At 35.3% G+C, this 12493-nt stretch overlaps 1 protein-coding gene across 5 annotated transcripts in view; it reads right to left on the reverse strand.

Annotated features, from left to right (window-relative positions):
• Positions 1–12493, reverse strand: part of kmo (kynurenine 3-monooxygenase (kynurenine 3-hydroxylase)) — a 26820-nt gene continuing 14327 nt past the window's right edge. For all 5 annotated transcript variants that reach the window (XM_012962880.3, XM_012962882.3, XM_031901646.1 and 2 more), the window contains 8 exons: positions 11080–11151; positions 9085–9206; positions 7946–8093; positions 4247–4304; positions 3796–3878; positions 2883–2984; positions 1191–1250; positions 1–322 (listed from right to left, as the gene is read on the reverse strand). In XM_012962880.3, the coding sequence (XP_012818334.1) occupies positions 161–322; positions 1191–1250; positions 2883–2984; positions 3796–3878; positions 4247–4304; positions 7946–8093; positions 9085–9206; positions 11080–11151 (807 nt within the window). In that variant the 3' untranslated portion in view covers positions 1–160. The remainder of the gene's footprint in view (positions 323–1190; positions 1251–2882; positions 2985–3795; positions 3879–4246; positions 4305–7945; positions 8094–9084; positions 9207–11079; positions 11152–12493) is intronic.

Genomic DNA, 12493 nt, shown 5'->3' on the forward strand with positions numbered 1-12493 from the left:
TTAAATTAAGAAGAACATTTTAATTAAATGTTTATTATGGCCAGAAGAAAAGGAAAGTGTAAGTGTAAAAGTTAAGTACTTAAATGTATTCAATATAGTTTATATTACAAACAAATATGGCCACAGCTTGTAACAGTTCACAATTCTTTGCCTTTTTTCTTCATTTTGCCCACAGTCTTGATAGGTATGCATTCCCTTTCAGATGCGTTAAACAATTACCTACATGTTCAATGTATTTATTAAAAGGCAAGTATTTTATAACCAAATACGCAGCACCAACAGATCCAGTTGTACCAACAGTAAAAAGTCCCACATTTATGATCTGGAAAAAAAACAATTTGTGACTGTAGAACTAATCCGAAAATATACAGTACATGTGAGCAGATAGTGAGAAATATAAATACACAGTGAAAATGTTCTAGCTAAATTAAATAATCGTTGTGCACTATTGTATATAAAAAATCTCCAGCTGCTACTGCCAACAAAACAACTTTTTTTGTTTTTTTCAATATTAGGTATAATTAGTGAAACAACTTCTAACTGGTAATAGTTAGTATAGGTGTGAAATCTCTCATCTGTAGAGAGAGCTTCAAATTACAGGAAGGCCATAAGCGCTGGCCTATATGACCCACTTTATAATAAAGCAACCACAAATCTGCTACTGCTGGTAGGGAAACTTTTAATAATTACAGGGTTACTTGTATTTATTGAGGTTCAAGTTGCAGTAAGCAGATACGGATCCTCTATGGTTAGGACAGGTATAGGACCTGTTATACTCAGGACCTGTGTTTTTTTCTGGATAAGAGATCTTTCCATTACTGGATCATAATACTTTAAATCTACTTAAAAATAAACATTAAATAAACCCATTAGGATACCACCAATAAGTATTAATTAGTCTATTAAAAAAATCATTTAAACCCAAAAGGACTGTTTTGTCTCCAATAAGGATTAATTATATATCAGGATCAAGTACAAGAAATTGTTTTTTATTACTGAGAAAAAAAATATTTGAATTATTTGATTAAAATGAAGTCTATTTGGAGCTTTTTGCATAACAGGTTTCCGGATAACAGATCCTATACTAGAAAATAACTTTAAAAGAGTGGTTTCAAACCCAGCTTTCAAGACCCTTGAGTATAAAAATATATATATATTTTATCTAGTTAGATGAAATAGTAGCTCCTCACCTTTTTTTGCCACTTCCAGCGCAGTATAACTTCATGGTATCTTATTCTGCTGAATGTTACCTGAAGAATACATAGATACATAGTTAAGTTGGGTTAAAAAAAAGACCATCAAGTTCAACCCTTCCAAGCAAACCCCCAGTGTGCGCACACACATACCTATACTGACCTTTCTATACACACACATCTAAACAAACATCAATACCAACTGTAGATATTAGTATCACAATAGCCTTGAAAATTATGCCTGTTCAAGAACTCATCCAGGCCCCTCTTAGGGCCATGACTAAACGCCGAAGTTGCCTTGAGAGGAAACTTCGGCAAATCGCAGCGATGCGTATGCCATCCCACCGGCGATTTACATTCTTAACCGGTGGGATAGCATTGCGGGGAGATTAGTCGCCCGCAACAACGGAGATTTGTCACGGCAAGACTAATCTCCCTGTGTGTCACAGCCCTGAAAGGCAAGACATTTTTACAGGCCTTAAAAACTATTTAACTCTTAATTATATTCTAAAAGCATTCCCAGATTTTTCAAATTATCTTGAATTATATGAATTTAGTTAGGTACAATAAACCTGTTACCTACTGGAATGCATAATGCAAATTGTTAGGGTGTTGTTGCATGGTAAGATTTGTTGCCCACAGTTAAATCTGTGTTATTAAAACATATTGTTCAGAGAAATCAGGCTTAAAGGAGAAAGAAAGGTAAAAACTAAGTAAGCTTTATCAGAAAGGTCTATGTAAATACAGCCATAAGCACTCACAGAAATGCTGCACTGACTTCTCTGTGAAAAGATTTCTTGTGTCTACTTTGCTGTGCCAGAGACCGGCAGCTTTCTGCTCTCTCCCCCCTCCCTCAGGAATGCTAAGAACTCACTCCCCCCCCCCCCTTAGGAATGTGGATCTGAGCCTATCAGCAGGAAGCTGACTCATAGGGGCAGATTTACTAATCCACGAATCCGAATCCTGAAAGGAAAAAAATCGTATTGGAAACTAAAATTTTGCGACTTTTTCGTCTTCGCCGCGATTTTTCGTATTTGTCGCGACTTTTTTGTCACCGTCGCGACTTTATCGTATTTTGCGCGACTATTTCGTCGGCGTCGTGATTTTTTTTGAGTGGTAGTAAACGGCGGAAAAACCAATCCGATTTTTTCGCGACGGCGACGAAAAAGTCGCAGAAAATATACGAAACGCGACGGCTCACTTATGAGCAATTTCAATGTATCTTGGTAGAATTGGTCTACGTAGTAATGTTTTGGGCCGTAATTTGAATATGCTGTGGGCCCAGTCAATAGTTATAACTGATAAAAATGAATACCATTATTTTTGTAAAAATATACCAAAAAACACATGTTCCATTAAACAGTGTAAAATAGTATGAATTTCCTGCTCCAGTGGAAGGGAAGGTACAATATACAATGTACAATGCCATACTGACATATTTGTGAAGTAAGCTGGGTGTGATCTTCCCGTGTACACCCAGTCAGCATAATCTAGTTAGTAGGCTTTGCAGTTTGGATCCATCATCCAACTATTATAAACCCATTTTCTGTTTGGAATTCATTTGCAGATGGTCAATAGCACTAGGTTTCCAAACAGTAGAAAAAATAAAGCTAAATATATAATTACACAATGTAATAAAAACACTTCCTCACAGGTCTGTCAGTTTTTGAATATATTAAAACTTCTCACCATTGTATACAGTGGAATAAATGTTGTAGGCATGATGGCATTCAGAATGTTGTCAACCTGTTTCCGAAAGATGAACCACTTAGAATTGACATGAGCGCGCATCTGTTTAGAAATAAGAACAACATTGTTAGATGAACATGTATGTAAAATTACCACCTGTTACATTCTCACAGTTTTTCATTCAAATAATAGAACAGATTTTCTGTAATATTTTGGTCCACATATGATTCTTTGTTTTTTTCCGAAGCAGGCCATTAACTGAAAAAAAGTGTCAGTTGAATGAATTACATTCTGGTAGTTCCTCTAAGGCCACCTGTTCAAAGTTAAGGCAATGTATGTTGTATTCTCAGCACTAATGTTGCCAGTGAGCATTTTAGTCTGGTATTTGTGGTAGGGAAGCTTTTAAAGAAGATATTAAGGGATAAGATATTTAAAATCACAATACTATAACGTTGTAAACCCTATCCCTTGCAATATAAGGGAATCAACATCCTAATAATACAAATTGACCTTCTAGGACAACATAGTGTAAAAGTGATCATAATAGAAGGGTAAAAAGAGAGTTATTTGTCAGTAAAGTACTTCTTGTTTTACTAACATCCATACTAAATATTCCCTAACAAATACAGGCAAAGTTATCAGTACTGGAGAATATTTTTCACTTCTGGAATATAACTATCCATTCTATCTGTCCTGCCATGTAAGTGGTGGAACAAACACTGTTCATTAGCTCCTATGGTGAATTTAAAGAACCTTTTTTGTCTTGCAATAGAAATGTTATATATCAGAGAGAGAAAAGACTATAACACAATATAAATATTAAGAGAAATACAAAAACATAAAGAATTTATCATGTGATAGGCATACAAATATTGCTGCTAGATTTGTTCAATACATAAGAAAGAAACCATACTTCTTTGTAGTTATACATAGCCAAGTCCGATATTGCGTGCGCATCTGGTACTCGTAGCCTGGAGAACTCATGCAGGCAGATTCCTAAAGTCATCAGTGAATAAAAACGTGACATTTTTAAAGAAAAACGTATTTTGGTAGAGAATAAATGCTTTCATTTCAATATTACACTTTCTAGGGTAAAACTTTTGATACAAAGCATAGCAAAAGTGTAAAAGTGATATTGGCTAAATTAAGATGATAATGACCGCAAGCTTTCAGAACATTTCATTGATCGGGTTTGAAAAAGGAACTGAAATGTTTTGAAAGCTTGCTGTCATTATTTGTAATTCAGTAAATTAGGGTATCACCATTACACCACTTTTGCTATGCTTCATATCAAACGTTTTACCCTTTACCTTTTTAACTGGTTAACAAGGTAGAAAAAAACTTTACCTGGAATATATACTTACTTAAATTGTTTTGGTATTGCTCCATTAGTTCTGAAAAAACAAGGCAGTCTTCAAAGCCCTTCAAAAATATAGGATATATATTTAAATGTACCGTACATTTGTTATTACCAATTTTATGCATCAGATTATTTTACATTACAAAACAAAAAAACAGTTGCCCCACGTTTAAATATAAACAACGAAAGTTATGGGTAGCGCATCTAAATTAGCCGCACATTAAAAAATGCTTTGAGATAAGAGAGATGAGATAAGACAGTGGAGCTGTACAAAAAAGGGCGGGCAGCATATCTTAGCTGCTGTATTACATACAGGCATTTTCCCATGAACCACCACTCATTTTAATCACCCAGAAAGCTCTACAGCATTATTATTTTATTATTATGATTTTGTAGTCTTAAAGGGCTCAGAAATAGTCTTGCTGGGAGGAGAGCTGACTAATGCAACATTGTTCATATGGTACATGTAGTTAGAACCAACAGGGCAGAAAACAGAAACTACATTTAGAAACATCTTCAAACGATCATTAAAACTTTGTCATAAATTGAAATTTTGAATTACATTTGTATTCATTGTACAGAATGTTATATATATTTATTAAAGGGACATATATTGTGTCCCCTTGCCTTTAAGAATGGAGGGGTTTTAGTTATGCTATATGTCTCCTTTAATGCATTTAAGAGTGGCTTGAATGATTTCAGGCAAAACACTCATTAGGCCATTCCATGCCATGTCTAAATAAAAGAATCCATTGTTACTGCAACTGCTTTTATACCTTTAATTTTTTGATTAGTGTTTTTTAGGTCCCTTTGCTGGTGGTCCAATCTGTCTGCTTTAGTAATGCCTGTCTTATCATATGCAAGTTCACCTGTAGTACTGCCGCAAGTTTTTGGGGCAGCTGTGGGGAACCCCCATCAAAACTTTTGCCCCGAGGCCAATGATACCTTAGAAACTTCAATAAAGTTGTGGATTTGTGCTAATGTTCTCATTATTTAGAACAAAGTTTGTGCCTATTTTAGTTGCCATGACAAGTGCAGGTACTAGTAGCTCCATGTGTCTTCACTCTTAAGGAAAGTGTCTGGCCTGGGATCTAACCTGTAGGTACATTGTTTCATAAAAAAGCATTCCGCTCTTTTCCCTCTGTAGGGCCCTTGGACATATGTGCTAAATATGTGTTTTCTAAGTAAAGCTCACATGAACAATGACTTAAGGTGACTATACCCGCACTGATATCATCATATAAAATGAAGTGGTGCGTATATGGACCGATAACGATATTTCGAGGGGACCAATACCAAGAAAAGGTTTGGATATTGAACGTCTTCTTGATTGGACGCCTTTAAAGGTGCCTAAACATTGTAACATTAATGCTGAATCATCAGATAGGGGTAAAGAATTCCTTCATTTTAACCTGCATATCTGATGATTCAGCTCTTAACGTTAGTAGAGTGGACGAAGATCTTTCTTTCGAACAATGGTCATGGGAAAGATCATAATTGTAGCATACAGTGGAGGAAATAATTATTTGACCCCTCACTGATTTTGTAAGTTTGTCCAATGACAAAGAAATGAAAAGTCTCAGAACAGTATCATTTCAATGGTAGGTTTATTTTAACAGTGGCAGATAGCACATCAAAAGGAAAATCGAAAAAATAACTTTAAATAAAAGATAGCAACTGATTTGCATTTCATTGAGTGAAATAAGTTTTTGAACCCCTACCAACCATTAAGAGTTCTGGCTCCCACAGAGTGGTTAGACACTTCTACTCAATTAGTCAACCTCATTAAGGACACCTGTCTTAACTAGTCACCTGTATAAAAGACACCTGTCCACAGAATCAATCAATCAAGCAGACTCCAAACTCTCCAACATGGGAAAGACCAAAGAGCTGTCCAAGGATGTCAGAGACAAAATTGTAGACCTGCACAAGGCTGGAATGGGCTACAAAACCATTAGCAAGAAGCTGGGAGAGAAGGTGACAACTGTTGGTGCGATTGTTCGAAAATGGAAGGAGCACAAAATGACCATCAATCGACCTCCCTCTGGGGCTCCACGCAAGATCTCACGTCGTGGGGTGTCAATGATTCTGAGAAAGGTGAAAAAGCATCCTAGAACTACACGGGAGGAGTTAGTTAATGACCTCAAATTAGCAGGGACCACAGTCACCAAGAAAACCATTGGAAACACATTACACCGCAATGGATTAAAATCCTGCAGGGCTCGCAAGGTCCCCCTGCTCAAGAAGGCACATGTGCAGGCCCGTCTGAAGTTTGCCAATGAACACCTGAATGATTCTGTGAGTGACTGGGAGAAGGTGCTGTGGTCTGATGAAACCAAAATAGAGCTCTTTGCCATTAACTCAACTCACTGTGTTTGGAGGAAGAAAAATGCTGCCTATGACCCCCAAAACACCGTCCCCACCGTCAAGCATGGGGGTGGAAACATTTTGCTTTGGGGGTGTTTTTCTGCTAAGGGCACAGGACAACTTATTCGCATTAACGGGAAAATGGACGGAGCCATGTATCGTGAAATCCTGAACGACAACCTCCTTCCCTCTGCCAGGAAACTGAAAATGGGTCGTGGATGGGTGTTCCAGCACGACAATGACCCAAAACATACAGCAAAGGCAACAAAGGAGTGGCTCAAGAAGAAGCACATTAAGGTCATGGAGTGGCCTAGTCAGTCTCCGGACCTTAATCCAATAGAAAACCTATGGAGGGAGCTCAAGCTCAGAGTTGCACAGAGACAGCCTCGAAACCTTAGGGATTTAGAGATGATCTGCAAAGAGGAGTGGACCAACATTCCTCCTAAAATGTGCGCAAACTTGGTCATCAATTACAAGAAACGTTTGACCTCTGTGCTTGCAAACAAGGGTTTTTCCACTAAGTATTAAGTCTTTTTTTGTTAGAGGGTTCAAAAACTTATTTCACTCAATGAAATGCAAATCAGTTGCTATCTTTTATTTAAAGTTATTTTTTCGATTTTCCTTTTGATGTGCTATCTGCCACTGTTAAAATAAACCTACCATTGAAATGATACTGTTCTGAGACTTTTCATTTCTTTGTCATTGGACAAACTTACAAAATCAGTGAGGGGTCAAATAATTATTTCCTCCACTGTATATGGCCACCTTTAAGCACCAACTTGCCCACTCCAGACCTAGCCAGAATCTTGCCCTATACAGAGGGCCAAAACAACAACCACATTGACTGATGTCTGGTGGGGATCAGCCACGTATTATTTGGAGCAGCTGTAAAATACAGTCAAGAAGACAGCATCTGTCTACCTGACATGTCTGCATGAACAAAAATACAGTGAACTCTGAATCCCACAAAAGCACTTCATAAATACTGACTAGCAAAAATACACATTAGAGAAATTGAATCAACTTACATAATTACAAACTGAGCTGAAAGGCCTGCCTGCTTGTCTTACTGCAATTATTCCATGCCCGAGTAGTGATTATTGATATCTGTTCTGCATCCTAATGATGACTCCATATTAGGTTAATTAATATGTATCGTGCAGGATCATTTAATAGAAAAAAATTGTAATCAGTATATTATGGCCATAGCAGCATCAATTAATGTGTACTAATACCACTACAATAAATATTTAGTTGCTACTTAGTTCATTAGAAGCTGCAATAAGCATAAACAATAACACTTATTTGTACTTTTATGATAATTGGTGTTACTCACTGCATTCATTCCTTGCCCATAGAAGGGTACAACTGCATGTGCTGCATCTCCCATGATAACACATTTATGGTCAATACAAAATGAAGAACACTTTACAGAAATCATTGCTTGTGGTGGCAGCAGAAAGAAGTCTTCTGTTAATTTCTTTCTGAAAAAAAAGTATTGTGAGTACAACTGCATAGAGTTCCAAAACCTTGAAGGGTCAGATATTGCTAATGTACTGTTTCAGGTCTACATGTTTGTAAAGGTGTGCACCAGCTCACTCTAACAACCATTAAAGGGGATCTATTGCAAAAATAAACATGGGCTTATTTATCAATTTTCAAATTTGTGAATTGGTGTTTTTCTAATTCAAATAAACTTGCATTTTTTAAAAAAATGCTTGCTTATTAACATGGAAAACTTGAATAAAAAAAAAAGCTAGAAAATCTTGAATTTGTGAGTTTACAAACTCAAATAAAACTCGAAAAAGTCAAAAATCGCAAATTAAAAAATATGGCTTGACTTTGCCTAGGAGAACTCCCATTGACTTCTACATAAACTCGCAAGTTTTTAGATGTCAAAATTTTACATTTGAGTTTTCAGGTTTTTTGCACTAAAATATCAGGCACTTGAGTTTTTGAACTATGATTCGAATTGTAAGTTTTAGCACTAAAAAACTCAAGTCGAACTTTATTTTATTTGTTTGTGTTTTTTTATATTTTAGTATATTTTTGTATGTCTTTTATGTTTCAGACAGGCAAGTCTTACACCAACATTTGCAGCATTTATGCTCAGTAACATAGAATATATGATTAGTGATGAGCGAATTCTTTTGCCAGGCATGGATTCACAGCAAATTTCCACATTTGGCCATTGGCAAATTGTTTCGCGAAACTTTGGTGAAAATTTGATGCGTCGTTGGGTGCGGCGTGTCAAAATTGGGCGCAGTCATGTCAAATTAGGCACGACCGCTTAAAAAAAAATGTCGCCATTTCGGGAATTTTTTTGCCATTTCACTAATTTTATGGCGAAACAGGACAGATTCACTCATCACTATGTATGATGTAACTGCTAATATAAAAAAACGTTTTAATATGAAGCTTTGTCCCCGCCAACTGCAAAATGTTTGGTTGGTCTGGATATATCATGACACCTACTCTCCAATTAGTTCAATGGAGTCTGGAAAGTATGTCTTGAAGAAATCCAGAACTTGGTCACCTGTAGTGAGTTTTTCAAAATCTTCAAATGGCATGAAAAGTGTGCATGTAAAAGATTTGTCCTGTTGAAATAAGCACACCATTAAAAATGTTTTGTTTTTTTTACACATTTTAGCATCCAAGAATAGAAACACCACAGAAACTCCTTCTTTATTTGCTAATGAGATCTGTTTAGCCCCTTCAGGTATGTGAATTCCTGCTGCTGACTCCAGCCTGGCAGGCTAAACAGTTGCTACCACATATAAATACAAAATATGAATATGTCAGTCAGCATGCCAGTGCCACTATACTCCTAGTTGAAAGGATATAACCTCAAGATAGTAACCAAATTCCCTCTCATGGAGTGACCTCTTGTTCTTTTAATTTTTGTGACCCCCAAATATCTGTTTGGTCTTAAACTCTAAACATAGTTTGGTAATGTCCTTCTTCTAACATGGTTCCTAAAGTTGTATGGCATTTCAAAGTTGTAGGATTACTAAAGACAAATTGAATTCTAGTTTTAGATGGAATATTTTTAGATTCAGAATTGTCACAGTTTTGTTGCATAGTAAATCTCGGAAAAGTTGTGACTCTTTTACTTTTAGAGCTAAAAGATCAGAATCATGAAAAAAAATCCAACCATTAGTAAATGCCCCTCTTGGTCTTAGTCACATCACCTATTTTTTAGGAAGCCAGTCTTTTTAACACTGCACTTGCACCTGTACTAGATGATTATTATGCTTACCCTTTGAGCCTAACTTGCCTCTCATAGTTAATTACATTGATATACTTTGAACTAGTTAGATATATATTTTTTGGTTAAGAACCTAAAACCAGTCCAGGATTCATGTACTGTATAATGTGTTTATTGGTTAAAGGGATACTGTTGTGCTTTTTATGGTGTACTTTTTATTTCTAAATTACACTGTAATTATAGTAAATAATTCACTCTACCATTTAAAATTGCATTCTTGAACCAACAAACTTATTTTTTTTAATCTGTAATATTGGTGTGTAGACAGCCATCTCAGTGCATTGTGCCTGAGTCTGAGCTTTCAGAAAGAGCCAGCGTTACAACTGCTTTCAGGTAACCTATTGTTTCTCCTACTCCCATGTAACTGGAGGAGTCCCAAGCCAGACTTGGATTTCTTACTATTGAGTGATATTCTGATATCTACTGGGAGTTACTACCTTGCTAAACAGCAGATTATGGGGTAGTCTTAAATAAAGCACAGGGTAACTGGTAAATTATTAGTAGTAGAGTACATTATTTTTCCTGGGACTTTACAAAAAATAATTTGTGTAGCATGCTGTTGTGTTTGTGACAGGGCAGCAAATTATATGGTAGTGATATAGTCATATATCAGTAGAAATCATTTTCCTTGAATTGGTCATAACATGAAAAATAATAAGTGAACCAGATTTTCTTGTAATTTTTATGAGCAGAAAAAAATAAGTTGAAATGGTAAATCAGCCTCTATAAATTAAATGTATCTAAAAAATGTAAGATTGCATATCTGTGCTTCTGGTTATTGTCCCACACTATCCAGTAAGAAGCCTACTTCCTGGTATCAGGGAATGGCTTTTCAACATAGGGGATTTAAGGGGCTCAAGAGACAACTTCAAAAAAGAGGGTTCTTTACAGTAATTAATTTTTTGTTTTTCTCTAAAATGGATGAATTAAATGGGCAACCATAATTACTGTAAACATGCCTACTATAATTACTCTAAAAAATAAAGATGGTATAAATTTTAATAAATACTAAGTAGCCCTGAAAGTTGGGTTGCTGCCCACTGTCAGCTCTATTGACAAAAATCTTTCCATTTTGAAAAATGTCTTCCCCAAGAGAGTCAGGGGAATAAAATCCTAATTGTTTCAGCATTACTTAAATATACTTATCTCTAATAATAAAAAAAAAAAGCCCTTGCAGAACTAGAAAAATCAAAATAACGTACCAGATTAGGAAGTGCAATCATCATAAATGTGTTTCTTGGCCAAATATGGAGGTAGTTTGGCTCCATGGCAAACTAAAAAATGAATGAAAAATTAGTTTAAGAAAAGGTACATTTTACTTACTGACAATGTATACAAAAGAGCACCAAACAGCAAATAAGGTAGGCTGATTTATTTTCTTCTTTTCAAATGACATCTAAATAAATAAATAGGCACCTTGATGTACTTCCAGGTATGGGATCATTTATTTGGAAACCCGTTATCCAGAAAGCTCAAAATTATGGGAATGCCATCTGCCATAGACTCAATAAAAATTAAATACTCAAATTTTAAAAACGATTTTCTTTTCTCTGTAATAATAAAACAGTACCTTGTACTTGGGTCCAACTTTGATAAAAATAATACTTATTTGAGGCAAAATAATTCATTTTGGTTTATTTAATGTTTAGATCACTTTTATGGAGATTCATATTACAGAAAGACCCCCTTATTCCGCAAACCCAAGGTTCCAAGCTTTCTGCATAACAGGTCCCATACCTATATAGATAAAAACACATTATTCAATACTTTAAAATTTCATAAAACAAGAGTAAAACCAATTTGAATGTAAATTATATTCCTATAAAGAGTAAATAGATTCCTAACATTTACGGAAACATTTCCTAAGCAATTTTGAGAAAAAGTCGATTTTTTTTTTTACTTCTAGATAGTTTGTGAATGGGTTTTTGCCAGCACTTGATTTTTCCTTTATTGTTTTGTTGTTTTTTTTTTTTTTAAATTAGAGTTTATAGAAAATTTTCCAAGAAAAATTCCAGTTAACTCACATAATTTGGGATTTATTAATGTTTAGTTGACTTTTTTTAGCAAAAGATATGTATGGGGAAGTTAATCCCATCATTGTTTTCACACATTGCTTCAAGGGAAAATTAATCCCATCATTGTTTTCTATTTCACACATTTTCAAGGGGAAGTTAATCCCATCATTGTTTTCTATTTCACCCAGTTTCAAGTAAATTTTAAACACATTATTGTTTTCCAAAATTGAGCTCCAATGCTCCTAAAATAGCTGCTGGAGTAATTCCTGGCAAAAACAAAGAGGATTTAAGGAAATGAATGTCCGTTTAAACACAATTTTTTGGGTTTTAACAATACTTTCATCTTGAAAAAAAATTTCAAACGTAAACCTGATAACAGCATTATCGTGACATTTTATAAATACAACAATGATCGAGTTTAATTCGAATTTATACCATGTCGAGTTTATACGACTTTGAAGGCCAGAAAAAATGAATTTTAGTAATTAGCCCCTTAGTGTGTACCTAACGATGCAGAGACCCTAAAATACTAATTGGTGTTTTTGATAGTTTGGCCCCTACATGCCTCAGAAACAAAGATAACACCACAACTGCATATATA

Source organism: Xenopus tropicalis, chromosome 5, assembly GCF_000004195.4.
Source record: "Xenopus tropicalis strain Nigerian chromosome 5, UCB_Xtro_10.0, whole genome shotgun sequence".
Lineage (NCBI taxonomy): Eukaryota > Metazoa > Chordata > Amphibia > Anura > Pipidae > Xenopus > Xenopus tropicalis.